At 41.1% G+C, this 21,187-nt stretch overlaps 1 protein-coding gene and 1 pseudogene across 1 annotated transcript; both read right to left on the bottom strand.

Moving 5' to 3' along the window:
• Positions 1 to 1,906: 1,906 nt before the first annotated feature.
• LOC111342894 (uncharacterized) lies at positions 1,907 to 3,698 on the bottom strand. The gene is made up of 3 exons (XM_022950021.2): positions 3,433 to 3,698; positions 2,942 to 3,193; positions 1,907 to 2,604 (listed from the first exon to the last, which is right to left on the bottom strand). The coding sequence occupies exons 1-3, from the start codon at positions 3,657 to 3,659 to the stop codon at positions 2,442 to 2,444; spliced, it is 642 nt and encodes a 213-aa protein (XP_022805756.2). The 5' UTR covers positions 3,660 to 3,698; the 3' UTR covers positions 1,907 to 2,441.
• Positions 3,699 to 14,886: 11,188 nt separating this feature from the next.
• Positions 14,887 to 17,618, bottom strand: LOC148735126 (uncharacterized; annotated as a pseudogene).
• Positions 17,619 to 21,187: the final 3,569 nt, after the last annotated feature.

Genomic DNA, 21,187 nt, shown 5'->3' with positions numbered 1-21,187 from the left:
TCCTTCAAAGTAGGCTTTGTGATAACAAAAAAATAAATAAAAAACCAAAACGAAAACATTGTATGCTAGTAAGGAAGAAAATGAAAAAATGAGCAAAAGCAAGACAAAAATATTCATGCGGACGTATTTGCGGCACGTGATCACTTAGATGTGAAGATTGCGTGACATCGATCTGGGTCTATTTTTCAGTTCAATTAGTTCCTTCACTTCTTACCTCTTTTCATTAGAAACATTCCATACAAAACTCAATAGATACCCAGAAGAGACTCTATATGTAATAAATGGATCCAGGTCCCGCAAAAATATTGCACAAATCGGGGAAACTTAAGGTTACACTTAGAAAATGCCGTAGCCGTATGAAAAGGCCGGTGGCTGAGCACGGCAGCAAGACACTGCAAAATTAGCGAAGAACATCAAAGTTATTTGCCTTCAAACACCCATTTAGAAGGTAAGCTGTCATCGGAGTATTATCTCAGATTCACTGGGCAGTTTTAATGGGAAATGGCAGGGTTTTTCAATGGTTTGCTCAGAAAGCGAGCTAAGGCTAGTCGAATTGTTTATATTTCCTGGCGAAACAAAATCTCTTCGAAAGGTCAAATTGGGTCAACTTGCATGGGGCTGCTCGTCTCAGAAATAACTTTTGCCAAGAAAAGAATTATATCACGTTCAAAAACAGCTCTTCTACTTGATAGAATTTAATTTTGAAAGAATTCTACAGAGTACCGAGTATGTTTTGAGATGTTTGAAAACGGCGTGGAATTTTTGATTTTCAGAGTATAGAAATTTCGGTTCTCTTCGCTTGCTCTCCAGGAATTCTGAATTACTATTGCAAGTCTGAAATGTTATCAAGGAAGCTTAGCAATACCTCCTTAATAAATTATATACTAAGGAAAACCATAATTTGTTATGCGCCTCCACGCGAGTTCGATTATCTGATCATAAAATTTGACCTCATTTTTGTGATTTTTCGGCTTCACGGGTGGTCGACGGTTTTTCGGAATTTTCTCAAAAATGTAAAAACTCTACAACCTAAAACTTATATCACGATTCTTAGCATACTATAGGTTATCTCTGGACTATTTCTCTGGACTACTATAGGTTATCTCTGGTTATCGAGGGGTCCATTTTTCCGACCTTGGCCGCCCCTCACGTGGTGGTTAGGTAGAGTGACTCTTAAGTTGCTGAAAGAAGAGCTAAAGCGTGAAGTCCCTGATCCCATGCACAGCATGCTGGAGGATAAAGAAGATAAGGGGGAGGCAATTATCAAATATAAGCGACGGAAAGAAAGGGAAACAGTAATAATCGCCTCCCGGTTAGCTCAATGGATAGAGCGCTGGACTGTTGTGCGGGAGGTCGAGGGTTCGAGCCCCGGCCGGACCAACACTCAGGGTCTTAAAATAATTGAGAAGAATTTGCTACCTTTCTATAACATCAAGAAATGGTTAGATATTCTAGTCTTCTCGGATAGGGACGAATAAATGGAGGTCCCGTCTCCTGCAGGGTTGGGGTAGGAGACGTTAATTTCCCACACACGAGATTACTGTGTGATGGATGTCCTCCCCTGGGGTGGGATGGGTGGGATATAGGGCGCACTTAATTTGGAGCCTCGCTCTGTTGTGCGACCCTCACCACACTCTGGTGAAAGTGATTAAATAAATAATCCCGCCTACATGCACTGGTACATTGTTTATTGTTATTTGTTTATTGAAATGACATTTAACATCATGGCTGGATTTTGTAGGGATTAATTTTCTTAGATTTATGTGAATGTACTGTCTCTGATAGCCTCCACATGCAAGTACACTGTATGCTACATGGTATTTCAGCAAAGAAAATACTACTGGGAATAAAACAAAAGGGAAGTGTTGGTTCATTTTGCCATAAATTTTCCTGCACTGAGGAGGAGGAGCTTCAAGAGACAAATGAGAAGAGGACGGCCAGTGGTAGAAGACCTCCTCACTGTTCAAAGTGTGGACAACCAAAACGGGGTCACAAGAGGGACCAGTGTCAATCAGAAGACAATAATTAATGCTACTAGATTTGTAGTAAATTTGCAGTGTGTGGTTGCAGAAAATAGCCATATTTCCCCCATGGAAGGAGTTTCATTTTAAACTCCCCCCTTCACTAGAATTTTCAGTTGACCCTTATACTTCCCGTAACCCTTCTCCCCCTCGGAAATTTCAATGTTGCATAATTTGAAACAGGTTTGGCCTTGCTCCAGTCTTTCATCGGACTGTCAGGGTCAGGTTAGGTTAGAAATTAATATCAGGATAATAATAGTGTGTTCAGTGAAAACAGCCAAAGTAATTTACAAAAGTGGGCCATTATTTTTTGTTTCACTCTACCTTTGATGGCCCTTAGAGTTGTTGTGTTTTGTTAAAATGAATAAAGTTGGAATTCAAATGGTTTTGGTCTTTCAAAAAACTGCCAGTCCAGAAACATTAATTTTCATCATCTTCAAAGCCGCGGTATTGTCTATTCTCAGCTGGAAAATGCTTTCGTATCTTGCTATATGCACAACAGGGTAGTGGATAACGCCTCGAGCTACCAATATAATCCCAGAGTAACCTGGTAAACTGCCGGTAAGCCACTGACCTCAGGAACCTAACAGAACAACAAATAATAAATTTTAGATATAATGGGAAGAAGCGTTTTGAGTCTGTGTGTGTGTATTAAGCCATGGCTGACATCATGAATAAAGTTCGTTGTGTTCGACTGTGACCGACTGGTCAACACCATCCCCTCCACCCCCCTCTCCCCCCCCAAAAAAAAACATCATAAATGGGTCAGGGATGTGAATCATGCAAAGGAAATATAATGCAAGGAAATCTTAATTAATAGTGTTACTTTAGCATAGCTTTTAGTCTATTTCCAGCTAATTTACCGTTGTCACTGTGAAAATCCCAAAATTGACCTGCTATAATTATTTTTTTTTACTTACTCTGCTTCCGTTCTTCGACCATGAGTGTCTATTGTTCTATAAGATTTTCCAGATCTAGTCTTAAGATTCAACGCAGCAACTTGTAAGACGTGCCTGTTCAGGCAAACATCTTGAAACCCTGGATGAAGTGTGATGCACTTCTTTCGATCGCCAAACTCTTCCATAACCTCCCCACAACGATCGATTTCCTGACAGCATTGGCATTCTTCTGCTTTCCTTGCGAACTCGGGTGAACAGTTAGAACAAACGCACCTTTAAATAAGAAACGTACGAGTTAAGCTGATTGTTAGTAAAAGTATGCGAAGACAAATAAAAAAATTCGAACAAACAATAACTTTCCGTAGCAACCAAAAAGCTACATGGCCGCAATTGTAAACAAAAGACATGATCGAACTAGAATGGGCTGTGTACAAAAAGTAAAGGCAGTTTCTGTTAAGGCTTACGTCAGGATGAACAAATAAACGTTGTCATAGGAAAATTTCTTATCGCACCATGCAGAAACATCCACTTGACGAGTTAATCTCGCTCGATATTCGCGCTCTACTTCGGTTTCTTTAGCCATTCTTTCTTCTTGTTCTACAGCCTCTTCTTCGGTGGCTAATGGCTCTAGATCCTCGTCATACGGAACAACACTGCCACATTCGAAAGATACTTCGTTAAAATATTCTTCACCTTCACTTTCAGATGAACTGGAAGAAGAATTCGAGGAAGAATACATCTTATGAAACACCTGGAATTTCCATTGTGGAATCTCTCACAACACCCGAAGCACGATGCGAAAGTGCGCATATGACGTCACAGGCCAATTCATGCGTAAAACCGCTCGGTTGTGAGCTGAGTAATGGCGGACGGGTTTTTCGTGAATTTCGGCCAGCTATATCAAGGCGTATTTCGCTTCCATCGACCTAAAAACCATCGCATAGTACAATTCTAGCCATAATAACTTGATTGGCGCTAAAAAAATGTCAAAACCAGAGACAATTTTCGTCGGAGTGGCACTTTAATGACATAAACACGTTCTGGGATCTTGCATTGTCTGTACTTAATCGTGGCTAGGAACGATCCAGTAACAGGTATGTGGGTCTCCCCCGGCCCCATGAGTGTTAGCTGGACATTCTGCAAAGGCTGATTCTTTAACCGGGGTAATGAGTCACTGACAACGGATACAGATGCGCCAGTATCTTGCTTGCAGCGAGTAACGTTCTCGTTTATCCCCACTTGAACGATCTAGCTGCCCCCCCCCTCCCTTGGATTTCTCCTAGAAAGGGAAAGTGTGGATTTTCCTCTTCAATTTCATGTACTTTTTTCTTTTGTTGTAACTGCTCGCTGTTTTGGCTTCGACAAACTGCTTGAAAATGGCCCCTCTTCTTGCATTTTAACCAGGTGGCATTCTTAGCCGAGCATTGCTTCCGGTCTTGGTGTGGGTGGTTACCGCATCAGGAGCACTTGTTGATACTTTGAGGGAGTTGTCTTTTTGCTCATTATTCTGGCTTGCACGCTTGACCATATTTACGGAGTTTGTGCTAGTCTGTGTACTCCCCCGTACAACTTCTCTAATTTGTTGTCTGGCTTCTGCCTTTCGACTAATTTGAACTGCTTCTTCTAATGTTAGCTTCAATTTGGATTGAAGTCGATCAGAAAGTGCATCGTCGAACACTCCCACAATTATTCTATCACGAATAAGTTCATTTTTGAGTAAACCATACTCACAGTCATCCGCGAGTCTGTATAGGTCTTGTATAAACGAATCCACAGGTTCTCCCAGTTTTTTTATGCTTTTATTGAATTTGGCGCGCTCAACCAGCACGTTGCGACGGATTTCATAGTACTCGTTAAGGGCTGTTTTCACCTCTTCGTACGAAGCTTTTTCTTCGTCGATATGTAGGGTTTTAAGAATATCATCGGCGCATTCACCCATCGCGTAGAGTAGGGTTCCGACTTGCTCGATGTCTGGTTTATGTTTGAGGCCAGATGCAGTCCGATATCTTTCGAAACGACGAAACCATTTCGACCAAAGTTCAGCTTGTTGTGGTGAATTTGCTCCGCTGAATTTTTCCGGAGGAGGAAGATTATTCGCCGTTTGAACTTGAAATGGAATTAGTCCAGGACTAGAATCTTCTGTATCAGGCATTATGTAGGGCTAACACCGCTGCCACCATGTAATATTATAGGAAGAAGCAGGACGAGACAAATATAAATATCAACAGAACGACAGGTCTTTTTTAATCAAGATGGCGGATCTCTCTCCATGTGCTAGTCACGTGACATACGTACACATAATACACAGGGATACCATACTACATTTTCTAACCCCGACAGATCATAGCGATAAGTCCTCACGAAGGACACGAACCATTACATTGAATAGATGAACTCGCAACTCTTGTAGATATCATTCTTACCTCGTTCTTTGAGCGAAATTCCAAATGGAATCGCTGATTAACTCATATATAGCCATGAAATATCCTGAAGTTGCTCTCAAGCAATATTTGATTCAAAATTTTTCATGTTCCACTCGGTCTCCTTTAGGACGAAATATAATCATAGTCGTACAACGTTCACAACTCCACCGCTTTCTGAACACAACTAATACGTTTTCTTAATTCACGAACCACTCTCCCCGAGTCACGCGTTGATTCGCTAAAATTTGAGGACCTGTCAAATTAAACCACAAATTAGCAAGTACGCTCTGATTGGTGCGATATCGGAAAATACTACAATCTGATTGGTTTGTGATACACCAAAAAATTGCGCCAATCATATTGCTTTGAGATACACCCAAAAAAAGATAAGCCAATCAGATTGCTTAGAGATAGACCAAATTGCGCTGATCAGACTACACCATACCAAAACACACCACTCTATACGATAACATATAGTTATTAAAAAAAAACTGAGAAACCCATCTGGAAGAAACCTTCATGGTTTTTATACATAAAACACCCTCAAAGAACGGTTACGCGCTTCAAAAGAATAGTGCTAGGCAGTTATCGTTCGTTTTCTGTCAATTCTGTAGAGAGCAGTGACGTCACTTGATCACCTGCTCAGCTTCTTATTGGACACTGCTATTTTATACGGCTAATGCAGTTACAATATTTTCACGACTTACATTTAAAAAAATCTGGGCGTTGTTAAGTTACGCTTAGAGGCTAAATTTAGAGGCTAATTTGTGCCGTTTAGCGGCTAACAGTCAACCCTAATTAGACCCACTAATATCTGCCACCTGGGCAGGGTATTTGAACATGATTTTGGCTCAGGAGGGCTAGAACCATCTTTAAAAGCTAAAAGTCCTGAGGGGAGGCGATGTTGTAGCATTGAATGGGTCGACGCATCACTTTTCTCTTCTAGCATAGTACTTTCAGTATCCCTTTCAGTGGCCCAAAAACCGCAAGAAGGGAACAATGAAATGTGTAAGAGCCTCAGTTATTTGTTGACAGGATCTCTGTGACACCACTCCCTTGCGAAAAAGCCACTGTCTCTCCTTTGCTTCTTTCGAAAGGCAAATATGCTGCATGGGAGGTAAACCTCTATTCAGTGATGTATAAAATGCAAAATTTATTTATATATTTTAGTTCAGAGGGTATTGTAAATGCAACTGCCTTAAGCCACGTGTCTCAGCGGTGATCAGTTGTAAGATAGGGCTTTGGACAATAAGACAGTTTCACAGTCATGCGAAGTTCGTATCTCCTACTGTTGTGGCAAGCAACAAGTCTTACAAATGTCACCGAATCCCGTCTCCCAGAGAATCCTAAGGCATTGCACGCCAGCCATGGGTCGGAATTGGACATGTAGGCCGGCGGGCATTGCACCTCCCTTTATCGGGGGCCCGGCCGTCCGCCTTAAACATTAAAAAAATAATGGGAAATAATCACTGTGAATCATTATGAACCACTGTACAAAGGCAAAAAGAAAAATTTTATATCTTGGAAAGTGCGGTATTTATAAGTGCTGTGGCCCGCCAAAACAGTGGGATATACAAACTGTGCCTTATAGGTGAGATTTGATCCTAGTCCAATAAAAATTGGTCAAATGCCCAACCATGGAGCCAGAAAAGTAATCCAGTAAAGCCAAACATCACAAACCCCAGCCACACCAAATTGCCCACGATATTGTTTCTTGAATGGGATATTTTGGTAAAAATTTTGGCTAGTTTATTATTTATTGAAAATACATGAAAACAATTGAAAAGAAATCATCTTTTTGCAGACATCAGATTACTGCATCCCCCGGGATCATCAGTAAGTTATGTCCCCATCCCAGCGGCTATACAAAAAAACTCATCGAAATAATGCTCGGTATCCCTGAACTTCCCTCTAAGGCTTTGCATTGATAGGCACGTTATTTCTACATAGTATTGGCATTCATATATCTTTATTGAATATAAACTTTTTTAGGTACTAGAACACCATAGTTTGTTATTCTTCCTACTCACAGGACTTGTATTAATTTTTCTTGCTTTGTTCTAACTCAAAATTATGGGACACTGGTAGGTTAAAGCCAAGACTGGTACCGCTGCCCCTGAGTTTCTGAACCGAGACAGAATATCAGGAAAGCAGTATGATCTGGTTTATCAACAAGACGGCAAACTGTGCCCCGAGGCTGTTCAAAGGTGTGAACAATGCAGAAAAAGTGCTTTCAACCAAGGAGATGTAGTAGTATTGAAGACAGTTGGAGTGCGAGACAGGACGGATAAATCAGGGAAGATTGTTAAGTATACTGGAAATGTGTACCTGCACTATCTGACAAAATGTCTAGGAGAATATGATCAAAACTTCTGTTTTGGTGCTGTCAATGTTCCTGCAAGTGTTATATTAATTTGCTTAAAATTCCGCGGGAGTTTCGTAACCCAGAGCTGTTATGAATTTATTAGCATTTTTGTTTTTAACCGCATGTGTTGTAAGTGCTGGTCAGTTTTAGTTTAATCGTTGTGTATTAAAGGTCGTATTTTTAAAAGTTTAGAGTTGCTTTTCGAGTGAAGACACAACAGTTGGCGACGAGGATGGCGGATACACTGGAAGAACCAGCGCAGCCTAGCATCGTGTTAGATCCATCGTGTTTAGGGCGTATGGAGGAGTTTACGCCGGGCAGCGATTGGAAACATTATGTGGAGCGACTCGAAATGTTCTTTTAAGTTAACAGTGTACCGACAGATAAGCGTGTACCGAGCATACTTACATTAATGGGTAGTAAGATGTATGCTTTGTTGAGGTCCATTTCAGCGCCGAGGAGACCAAATTAATTAAATTTTGCGGAAATTGTGGAGATTGTGGCACAGCATGTGGATCCAAAACCGATAATTATCGCGGAAAGATACAAGTTCCACAAAGCCGAACAGGAAGATTCGGAAACGATTAGACAGTACCTCGCCAAGCTACAAAAGTTAGCGGAGACCTGCGAATTTGGCCTTTATCGCGAGGAAGCCATTCGAGACCGGTTTGTTTGTGGTTTGCGTTCACAGTCAATTCAACGCAAGTTACTTGCTGAAGCGACGTTGACATTACAAACGGCATTGGAAAAAGCCTGTGCTAGTGAGTTAACGGAAAAGGAAGCCTCAGGATTTCATGGTTCCGCCCACGATGTCAAGAAAGTCGAGGGAGCTTTTCCCGAGTGCTTCAGGTGTGGTAAAACTAGCCATTCACTGGAATAATGTTTTCATCGTAAAGTAGAGTGCCATGGATGCCAGAAGTGTGGCCACATTATACTTAATTGTCAGGAGAGGCGTGCACCTAAAGCCAAGGGTGGAGAAAGTAAGAAAAGTAGGAAGCAGAGAAAAAATAAACCCGGTGGAGTCCATAGCGTTAAAGAAACGGTGACGATGGCCGAACCAGTGGACAGGTCCGCCTCGCCTATGTTCACCGTAGTCAATTCCCAGAAAAGATGTAACGAATTGATCGTGCCAGTACTGATTGATGGAAAGTCAGTGGACACCAGCTGGATACTGGTGCTTCTGTGAGGATCATTCTGAGCCATGTTTGGTCGGGTGTATTGGCAGCGAAGTCTCTGCGGCAAACTGACGTGAGACTGAAGAGTTATTCAGGGCATGAAATTGCAGTTCTTTAGGAGGCGAAAGTCCAGGTGTCGTATGGTGATCAACAAGCCTGCCTTCCAGTTATTGTCACGGCCGGTGATGGTCCAGCACTTATGGGACGAAATTGGTTGTCCGTTCTTCGACTTGACTGGAAGCAGATCAAGCAGATTTCCCTTGAGCCGTGCGACAGAGGAGAAAGTTTGGTTTCTAAGTACGCGTCACTGTTTGATGGAGGCCTGGGCACTATCAAGGGAGTGACCGCTCATCTCAAGCTCAAGGAGAATGCCACCCCGCAGTTCTTTAAACCTAGACCGGTTCCCTTTGCCTTGAAAGAGAAGATTGCAGAGGAACTTAAGAGGTTGGAAGGAATCGGTGTGTTACAGAGGGTGGAATTCTCAGATTGGGCTACGCCTATCGTGCCAGTCCTAAAACCGGATGGCACCGTGAGGATCTGTGGGGATTATAAGGTCACTATCAACCCAACTTTGGATGTGCCTGAGTACCCCATGCCTACGGCGGAAGAATTATTTACGCAGCTGAATGGTGGTCAGAGTTTCTCTAAACTAGATCTGTCCTCAGCATATCAACAGGTGTTGTTGGATGAGGAATCCAGGTAGTATGCCACGATTAACACTCATCTGGGACTTTTCCGTTAATCGCGCCTACCGTTTGGAGTGGCGGCAAGTCCAGCTATTTTTCAGCAAACAGTGGACCCTATATTGAGTGGCCTTAATGGAGTTGGTGGTATCCTGGATGACTTAATCGTAACGGGTCCAAACGACAAAGAGCATATTCGCAGTCTGGAAAACACTCTTAAACGTTTGGACAGCATGGGTGTGAAATTGAAAAAGTCAAAGTGTGTGCTTATGAAGCCTTCCGTGGAGTATTTCGCGTTCGTGGTGGACCGGCACGGAATCCATCTTCATCACCTAAGGTACAAGCCATTCAAGAAGTTCCAGAGCCACGGAATGCAACGGAACTGAAATCTTTTTTGGGGCTGGTGAATTATTATCGTAAATTAATTCCCGATATGTCAACTCTTGTCCACCCATTGAATCGCCTGTTGATGTTCGACGCACCTTGGACCTGGACGGAAACCTGTCAAGTAGCATTCAAGAAGTTAAAAGAATTGCTCCTTAATTCGCCGTTGTTGGCCCGAATAAACCCGTTCGATTGGCTGTTGACGCCTCATCATATGGATTGGGGACTGTTTTGTCGCATGTCTCAGGTGACGGCGAAGAAAAACCAATCGCGTATGCATCCCGCAGTCTCTCAGCAAGTGAGAAAAATTATTGTATGATCGAGAAAGAAGCTCTGGCAATTATTTTTGGCATAAAGAAATTCCGCCAGTACCTATTCGGAGGGCGTTTTTCATTGCTTACGGATCACAGACCTCTCACTTTGTTGCTTGGTCCGAAACGTGGTATTCCGGTGCTGGCCGCGTCCCGCCTCCAAAGTTGGGCTATTCAGTTGTCCGCCTATCAGTATGACATTGAATACAGGGCTTCCAAGGATCATGCCAACGCTGACGCACTGTCTCGATTGCCACGAAAGACCGTCGAAGAGCCGGATGATTGGAACATCGAAGCTGATCAAGTTAACCGCGTTCAAATGCAACGAGCTCCAATCACTGTGTCACAAATCCGTGAGGCCACACGTGGGGATCCAGTTCTTTCTCGTGTGATGCATTGCATTCTGCATGGTTGGTCAGCGGAAAAATGTATTTCAGATGAGTTTAAGATTTATTACAACAAGCAAGACGAGTTTACCGTGGAAGACGGCTGTATCCTTCGTGGTACCAGAGCAGTGATTCCGGCCAAATATCAGGCTGCTGTTTTATCGGAGTTGCATTTGAATCATCCCGGAATGGTCCGTATGAAGTCTCTAGCCAGATTGCATGTGTGGTGGCCCAGCCTTGATCACGATGCGGAGCAAACAGTGCGAGATTGCCATGCCTGCCAAGCAAATCGCTGTAAGAGTCCAGAGAAAGTCAGCAGTCCCTGGATCTGGCCCACACGACCTTGGCAGAGGATACATGTCGACTTCGCCGGTCCGTTTAATGGTCAGATGTTTCTGATTGTAGTGGACGCGAAATCAAAGTGGATTGAAGTATTTCCAATGTCCTCGACCACTGCATCAACGACCATTCGAGCCCTGCGTTTCTTGTTTGCCACCCATGGTCTACCAGAGGTCATCATCTCCGATAACGGTCCACAGTTCGTTGCTCAGGAAATGAAAGACTTCCTGAAGTCAAATGGAATTCGTCATTGCTTATCCGCTCCTTACCATCCAGCCTCCAATGGTGAAACCGAGCGAGCCGTAAGAACTTTTAAAGAGTCAATAAAAACCATGAAAGATGAGCCCGGAACCCAAGCGGACAAATTAGCACGTTTCCTTCTGAGTTACCGGACAACCCCTCATACAGCTACTGGATGCACTCCTGCTGAGATCCTGATGGGTCGTAGAATTCGTACCCGATTGGACGCCTTGCATCCAGATTTGTCGGCCGGGATGTCTGAGAAAACTAAGCTTGGAAACCATACCACACGTCGTAACTTTCTTCCTGGTGACCCAGTCATGGTGAGAGATTATCGAGATCGTAAGCGACCGTGGATCAAAGGAGTTGTTCAAGATCGCGTGGGGCCTGTTACGTATCATGTTATGGTGGGGAATTTGTTTTGGAAACGACACGTGAATCAGTTGCGATCCTTAGCTGGTTCGAAGGTGGCAGATACCGAACCTATGGCAGAGATTCCTTTTGATGATGCTTATCCTGAAGTGATACCTGTGCGTCCTCCGGAAGCACCGCCGATTGAATCATCAGACTCGCAAGCAGATTATAATCCTGTCGTTCCGCCAAGGCCTCAGGGTTCGCCGAAGTTGGTACCAGTCTCTGCACCTGAGGCGCCCGATTTATCTGCCGTGCCACCACCGCAGATGCCTAATGTATCCTGAACAGAGGAACCCGCTAAAGTTACCGAGGAACTCACCAAAGTTCAAGTTCGAAAGCGTTATCCAACTAGACTTCGTAGTAAACCAAAGCGGTTAATTGAAGAAATGTAATTAGTATTTTGGAAAGAACAGAAATGATGAACGGATGTACGGTTTTATTTTGGAAGATTGCGTAAGGACTTAGAATTGCAATATTTTCAGTTTTTTTGTCGGGGAAAGAGTGTTATGTTAATTTGCTTAAAATCCCGCGGGAGTTTCGTAACCCAGAACTGTTATGAATTTATTAGCATTTTTGTTTTTAACCGCATGTGTTGTAAGTTGCTGGTCAGTTTTAGTTTAATCGTTGTGTATTAAAGGTCGTATTTTTAAAAGTTTAGAGTTGCTTTTCGAGTGAAGACACAACAGAAAGAACTTGGACTTTTTTGCCCCATGGAAGCGAGGAGAGTTTTAAGGCCAAAGGCATGTTAGTTGAAAGTGGCACGTGAAAAGGTTCCACTCAATGTTTTACAAAGAGAATATCGTTAGTACCATTATGCTGAAGTAGAAACTGTGAACCTGTGAACGCTTACACATTTATTGGGGGGAAAAAACACTTAATCTGACAACCTCAGTTGAAAATGTTTTCATTTCAAGTTACTGTTTTTGTTTTCAAATTAACTTAGACTACAATTTATAGTTCATACAGTTTATAGTTCATGTTCTAGCTAATTAAATAGACAAGCTATAATTTTTTTCTAGTGACATTATGTTGAAGTAGAAACTAAAACTGTGAATGCTTACACATTTGTTTGAAAAAAAGCTTAATTTGACAACCTGAGTTGAAAATGTTTTCATTTCAAGTTCTGTTTTAGTTTTCAAATTCACTTAGACTACAGTTTATAGTTCATGTTCTAGTTTATGTTTAAAAATTGTAATTTTGACACTCCAAAGTGTGCTGATTATGCCATCCAGCCATAAAAAGCTCTGTCCAGTAGCATTTGACATTCTGTAAGATATTAGTACATACCAGTAGCTTTTGTTCCAAAGCACGCAATAACTGCAGAATTTTTTTTTATAAGACAACCTTTTTTGTCGTTGGTGGGGTTGAAATGGCTAGTTATGGATGAGAGGCTGTAATTTTACTTGATATTAGCTACTTCACATGCTCTCCCTTTAGAGCTAATTAAATAGACAAGACATAAATTTTACCTGCCTGATCTGTGGTTTGGCCAAAGGCCTTTTAACTAGTGCGGCGGTCCTCTTTTGGTGGCAGTGATATTATTTCAAGTAGATCCTCGAGAGCTAGATTTTTTTCAAAATAACGAGCTCTCCCTTCATCAGAAACAAAAATACTGTAACAGCTCGCCCTACTTCCCCCCTCCAATAAGTCCCCCTCACGCCTATTAGAGCATTTACCGTAGTTGAAAGTGACACAAACCTTATCCACTTAAAGTTCTCTTCGTTTACCAATCATACTGAACATTTTTTATATCCCTGGTACGATCAGATAATTGGACGTTAACAGGAACTTTAACAACTGAGAATACAAGAAACATCGGCGCAGGCTTTTGCGTGCTTGCGTGACCTTTTTCGTTTTGGGTGGTTTTTGGGTGGTTGTGGTTGGTTTTGGGTGGTTGTGGGTAGTTTTTGGGTGGTTTTGGGCGGTTTTGGGTGGTTCCATGTTTTAGTAACTACCCAGCTCCTAAAGATTTGTAAAAAATTAGCGCCACACCAAGAGATTATGTCGCCCCCTAAAACCGCGAACAAGTGGGAAGAGTGGACCTCCAAGCGTCAATGACAATGAATCAAGATTTTCCCGGGAATAGTAATGCACAGCAGTCACAATTTTTTTTTATCTCGCTCTGTTGAAATGAGTTCCCTCGGGAAGGTTTATTCATAAATTCATACCATTCGAAGTGATTGTCTATGTTTTTGTATCAAGGCCGGTACTTGCTAAGTGAAAGGAAACTTCTTTCTTAACGTTCTTTCGTTCTTTCTGAACGACAAATGCTGATGGCGCCCTCTTTGTTCGCAATTTGGATGCCGGCGTGGAAAGGAATGCCAGGCCTCCTTCTTTCCAGACAAAATTGTTTCTATTTCTCTCTTCTTTGGGCCTGTTTTTCCCTTCCTTTACTCAAGGACTCCTCTTTAATTTTGATTTATGTTTTTCATGCATGCGAAGACTTCCTTTAGCAGAGAACTTCCACGTGTGAATTTTGTCAAGTGCGCACTATATACAAAATATACAAATAACATGAAATGCCGCGAATATTCCACTAGAGGTTCGCCCATTTACAAGATTATGAAACCTTCCTGATTCATTAACTTTGACTTGAAAATATGTTTTCTAAATAAGTCGGACGCATTTTGAGATTTTTTAATTTTTCTTTTAAGAAGCTTTAGGTAAAATGTCTAACTTTAATCTAGTCCAATAAAAGAAAAAGCTATTTTTTCGGCCTCTGAAGTTGGGAAGTAACCTTAATGCGGAATTCCCTCGTCAAGTCATGAATTATCCAACAATAGTTACATTCAAAGTTTAGTTATTACAATGTCAGCGATTTTGTTACGGAGTACTATGTAAATCCTTATTAAAATGAGGAACAACTTCTTCCCCATGATTCTACCACGAGAAAAAGTTTATTACCCAGCTCAGTAATACGTGAATAAGAGCCTATTGACAACGGGATAATTGTAAATCTTTTTTTATCAATTTATCGCCTTTAATGTGTGAACTACATCCAATTTTGAGAGGACAAAACGGCTTTATAATGACTGCTGGAGGGGAGAAAATATCTTTCCTAATTGGGTGTAATTCCCTGGCACATTTGGTTTCTCAGCAGTGGCTGCCAAAAAGCTGTAATGTCGTCTCAAAGTCGGAGCAATTTTTGTCCGTTTATCGATAAGGCGGGTAAACTGGCTTAACTGTGCTGGTAAAAAACTTAATATTTCCTACTAAAAAGTATCATGGTACTATTTTTGTGTAAATTGTAATTTTATTCCACCGTGTTATTGAAAGAAGGACATTTTCTGTCATAAAAATTGCTCACTTAAATAAATATAATGCAGGAGGAGTAACGGTAAAGAAATAATCAAGGTGCAATCGAATCGAAAAAGTCTTCTGAAAAGTACTAAACATTTGGAAAAATGCGTGAATTACATAACAATGTGCTACCATGCTACTTGAGGACATGTTTCCTCACAACAATTTCATTGTCATAAAGACAATGTCTGAATGTCCTTATACTACTTAAAGAGTAGCACTCTAGAAAAAAACTGGGTTACAGTCACTCATCACTCATGAGCAACGCTGGGTTACACTGCGCCCATGGGTGTGCCACCTAAAGTGCAACCTATGTTAGTTACCTTCAACCAAATAAAACGCTGGATCACACTGCACCCATGGGTGTGCCAACTAAAGTGCAGCCTATGCTACTTACCTTCAACCAAATAAAACGCTGGATCACACTGCACCCATGGGTGTGCCACCTAAAGTGCAGCCTATGCTAGTTACCTTCAACCAAATAAAACGCTGGATCACACTGTACCCATGGGTGTGCCACCTTAAGTGCAGCCTATGTTAGTTACCCTTAACTAAATAAAACACTGGGTTACACTGCACCCATGGGTGTGCCACCTAAAGTGCAGCCTATGCTAGTTACCTTCAACAAAATAAAACACTGGGTTACACTGCACCCATGGGTGTGCCACCCAAAGTGCAGCATATGTTAGTTACCCTTAACTAAATAAAACACTGGGTTACACTGCACCCGTGGGTGAGCCACCTAAAGTGCAGCCAATGTTAGTTACCTTCTACAAAATAAAACACTGGGTTACACTGCACCCATGAGTGTGCTACCTAAAGTGCAGCCTATGCTAGTTACCTTCAACTAAATAAAATTCTGGGTTATACTGCACCCATGGATGTGCCACCTAAAGTGCAGCCTATGTTAGTTACCTTCAACTAAATAAAACGCTGGGCTACACTGCACCTAAATTGCAGCCTATGTTAGTTACCTTTAACTAAATAGAACACTGGGTTACACTGCACCCATGGATGTGCCTCCTAAAGTGCAGCCTATTTTAGTTATCTTAGCATAAATAAAACAGTGGGTTACACTGCATCCATGGATGTGCCTCCTGAAGTGCAGCCTATTTTAGTTATCTTAGCATAAATAAAACACTGGGTTACACTGCATCCACGGGTGTGCCACCCAAAGTGCAGTCTATGTTAGTTACCTCAACATAAATAAAACACTGGGTTTCACTGCATCCATGGGTGTGCCACCTAAAGTGCAGCCTATTTAGCCTAAGTGCAGCCTGTGTTAGTTATCTTTAACTAAATAAAATATTGGGTTATACTGCACCCATGGATGTGATCTCTAACTACAGAAAATACTGTTACTCTACACATCTACTTTCATCTGCTGAAAAAGAGTTTACCACTGGCTCAAATAGCTCCGGAAAACAAAGACGTGGGGTAACTTGAAGATGCGGTTGAGTAAAAAAAACCGGTTTAACTAATAAAAAAAAGCCTGCTTATCTTTTCCTTTGCTGCATTCCTCGCTGTTTGATTCCTGCCGGTTGAAACTTGTGTGTCGTTTTGATTTTGCTTTCTCTTTCTAATATATTATTCCTATTGGCTGGTTTAATTTTATTCAAAATGCTTCCCCTCATCGCAGCTTCCCAAGGTCACGGTCTCTATAAACGTATTTCTAGTGTAATGATAACCATGGGCTCACATATTATACCCAAAAGGTGCAGCTTAAGAGAATTATGATTACATTCTAGCCAGGAAAACTTGACATTCATTAGCAATACTCATAACTTTAGTTACAGGACCACCATCCGTTTATAGAAATAAGAAAACCTCGCACTTGTTAAGCTGGAAAAAATCCTAACTTTTTAAAAACCAAACTTTTTAAAAACCAAACTGAATAGCACTTTTGATAAAAATTCACACTCCTCTTTTCACAGCAACCTCCTCGACAATTTCATTGACGATGGCCTTCGCTTCTGGGTTGCCAAATCCGCAAATGTTTCGAAGCACCATCGCCAAACTTTCCCTGTTTCTTTCGCACACGTAACACACGTCCTTAATAACGCGAGTGCTTCGCTGCTTTATCAACAGCACCTTTTCTGGAGTATCCAAATCTTCCTTTTCGATGATCTTCTTTAGATTTGGGGAAACATTCTTGTTTCAGCTCTCTGCGAGTTTCCACTGTTTGGGGGTGTCATGGCCACAGATGACGACGCTTTCCATTGGTGTCGTTGGCATTTCTAAGTGCTGTGAAGCACGTGGTTGTTCTTTGTTTGCTTGCCTTTCGTTTTCTTCGTCAACAGACATGTCACGGAGATGTACTGTGTCCAGAAAATATCTCAGCTGCGAAATGAACTCAGAGCTTTCCGAAGAAGAACGGCAAAGCAGAGTGGTTATCAAGCCAAACGAGGAACAGAAAATTTCTGTTGCATTTGAAGACTTCTTGTTAGAGCAGTGGCGGCCATCTTGAAGCCGAATATAGGCACTGTCGATTCTTTGAAAATCGCCTGGAAAACTGGCGAGAATAGGCGATCGCTTAAAATATTGTGTCGGCGTTGATCCTCAAACTTTGGTACTAAGAATCTACCAACTCAATTGTGGAATTAATTCAGGGCTGATGACCCGAGTGAAGGGCGAGAAACCTTCCTCGGTGCCATCTCTACTGTTACTGAGTCACGCATTTGTAATACGAATGTGCAAAGAAAAGATTGGCGGCCAAAAACCATGACATTCGAAAATTAATTAAAATTGTCACATTAGCCAGGTGCTAACTCGAGGGTATTGATAGCTTGAGCTAGTCGGCCAGTGACATATTTAATGATATTAAGTGAGATTAAATACGGGATTATCACACCCGAACGAGACGAGCCCAGCAGGCGTAATACTTGCAGTGCAAAGCACTTGTGTCTTCCCATGGTTTTTTACTATTACATTGCATTGATATCTGTAAGAAAACAAGAAATCCAGGTGTAATGCAATGTTGTCAGCGAAATTTGGCCAAATAGTGAAAAGCGATAAGGTTGCCCTAAAACAAGCTCAAATCGGGCTTGCAAAAGGTATCTGGAAGCAAGTGAAAACGCACATTTTCTTCATAATATTGCGTTGAAATCTGTAAGAAAGCACGAAATCTAGAGGAAACGTAATGTTTTTAGCGAAATTTGGCAAAAAAGTAGAAAGTGCAGAGTTTTCTCTAAAACAAGCTCAAATGAGGCTCAAAAACACGGTTTTGTAAAAAGTATCTGCCAAGGAGAAAAAGTGCATTAGCGTAGCTCCAGTAAATGTATTTCTAGCCCTTTACTTCATTAAAACCTCTCAGCACTGGCTGTCGAATAGGTTATCTAGGGGACTAAGGGACCAGTTGGTGTTGAAGAGGAGACGAGGAGGGAGCGTTAACTGCTCCAACAAATTTCTCCAACATGTCACCATCCGCTGGTAAGCGTAGAAAATTAAAAAGAAGTCACTTTCAACTAGAGGTAAACTTGTTATTGTTTAGTTGTCTTTCGACAATTCGCCTTTCGCTATTGGTACACGTCGTCCTTTAAAGAGTTTTCTGTTATCTAATGCGGTAACCTCTGCTGTAACTACATATAATGTCAGATCAGATTCTAACATGAAACATAATAAACCTTACTGATCCGAAGAAAAGTATTTATTTAACCATCTATTAAGACTTTCACTGGTTCACTAAGACAAAATGTTAACATGAAAGTTTTTGAAAAGGCTTGGATATCTGTTCACATTGGACAACTCGTGCAACAGCTCAGGTTATACATTAAATGCACAGCTCTCTTTTTCATTTTTCCACTTATCCTGCAACAAGCTGACAAATATTTGTAATATATATTTCAAACCAACCATTTTCTTCGTGCGTGCCCCTAAACATTGAAGGGCAGAAGGTAGTAAAAACATGAATTAAAAGAGGGGGTGCCCATTAATTTCAGTTCTAATTGAGTAGGGATCCCTGCTTTTCCAGATCTAGATTCCCAACCTTTAAAAATCACACATTTTGTCACCAATTCCTTAAATGTATATCAATGTTTAGTCTGGATATCAGCATTTGTAAGAAAACCATGCACTATTGAGAGCCTGAGTATTTATTGCCATCCAAATAACATTGTAAGTTACAATATCGGTAGCGACAACGTTGCTATTTACAGTAAAACATTATGCAGGTCATCACATAATTGTGGACGAAAGAAGTCAGGTTACAGACTCCCCTGCTACAAGTTTTTAGGGCTTAAGGTACAAGGAAGAAAGCTGGAAGATGGGCATGGTGACTTATCGACAAAGGCCATTTTCGTAGTAGAAAAATTCTGGAGGCTTGGCACACCTCTGCGACGAAGAATGCTGACAATAATTCTAAGCCGATCCGTAGTCAGTATAGCATTCTTTTTAAACAACAGCCACACTTTTACTTTGTTCTTCTTATCCCTTTTATCTCACCTTTTTTGGTATATATTTCACATATTTACATTTCATGTTTTCATCCATGGAAGGCTGTAGATCGACAGCCGAAAGCTCATGTTTCTTTTTTAAAACTTTTGGCCAGGGAACGTTTTTATTGTATTTTAAATTGCCACATGTACTACTGTGAGTGACCAACAGGTCTTTCAATGGTATTGATGCTGGCTGTCTATAGATTACAGGAAGGGGAATCACAGACTTTACGTACTGGGAGGAGCCCAAAGAGGTCACTGGTAAGAAAATAGAGTTTACAAGAGTACCATTTTATATTATGGGCTACAATTTCTTTGACTGCCAACATGGGAAGGACAGAAATGCAGCCCTAAAAGGAAAGCAACAGCAGCAACGTGACGAGGTTAGTAAATAAATCAGTAACCCTGCGGTTAAATGATACCTTCAAATACAATAAATTGTTATATTTCGTATTTTGATCCAATTGCAAATTACTAGGGGTTTGTGCAAATTACCCTCAGATATGTTGTTTGTCTATTTACTTTTCAGGATGGCGATTTCATATTGAAGAAAGATCGATTCCTTGCACAGCCATCCAAAAAAGCAAATTGTCCAGCAAGGTTGAAATAAGGGAGGTGGTAGCATTCCCAGATTACAAGGTAAATAACTTAGTAAAATAATGCAAAAAGACAAACTATGTTTGGCCATAACAATAACAACAACAATACTCTTTAATAATAATAATGATGATGATGATGTAATGATGATAATTATTATCAATATCATTACTTTTTATTGTTATTACTACTATATTATTACTGTAAGGAATTAGATTCATTAGTCGGGCGACCGACTATAGGTTTACCATCGGGTTTGTCCACAAAACTCCGTCACATGCAATGGGGAATACCGCAGACACGTAATAATAAAGGCGCAATCTTTTTTCCACGATTTCAAAGATGGCGGATATATCGAATGCGTTGACAATTTGTGTCATCTATTCGACGCTCAAACATACAGACCCACAAACCGTTCGAGGTAGACTCACTCTAAAAGATGGCGTGTGTAATGTGAGCGTATATTTCGAACCGGTCGTTCCGCGAACTCAAAATAGTAAAAGAATCAAATGATTTAGCGAAGGTCTCTCTAGAATCAAACCAGAAATCAAATGAGTTATCGATGAACACTGAAATGTGGATGTGGACAGAGTGTCAGGAGAACATTTGATACAAGGTGCCTCGTGATCAAACTCTGGGAAACGACAACAAAGATGCCATGTTGGACTTTCATCAGTGAAGATAAACGTAGTTGTTATATTTTTGTGTCCTCTATTGTGATTATTAAGCTTACATTTGTTATGCTTTTGCTCAAACAGAGTAAATTATCCGCTGCTATTTTTCTGTTCGTTCCATTAGTTATGTTGCTTTTGTGAGAATATGAAATTCGCGTTTTTGTTATGCAGGAATGTTTGTTTGGTACCAAATAACGCGGTGTCAAATGAATGTGATGATGTATAATTTGGACAAAATAGCGCCATGCATAGAACAAAAGTGTGACGAATCAGCGTTGTGTGCACAACAAAATGATGTTGCAAAAGAAATAAAATATGCAAAAGAATTCAGATCTCATCATGCGGTGTTTGTTAATCGTTGTGATATTAACAGTGGTGAGTACCATGTGCGAAGACGATTCGATTGTGAGCATAGCAGAATGCCAGTAACAAAAATAGAAAAGCTTTCACGTAAAAAAAATTAATAAAGAAACTGATGTGCGGGGGAATTCTTGAAACCATTCCTATCTCATCAAAAATGTATTGCTACATCAAATGCAGAGT

The sequence above is a fragment of the Stylophora pistillata genome, chromosome 3, assembly GCF_964205215.1.
Source record: "Stylophora pistillata chromosome 3, jaStyPist1.2, whole genome shotgun sequence".
NCBI classification, from domain to species: domain Eukaryota; kingdom Metazoa; phylum Cnidaria; class Anthozoa; order Scleractinia; family Pocilloporidae; genus Stylophora; species Stylophora pistillata.
The sequence above is the reverse complement of the archived record's forward strand: the minus strand, read 5'-3'. Positions and strand labels throughout refer to the sequence as shown.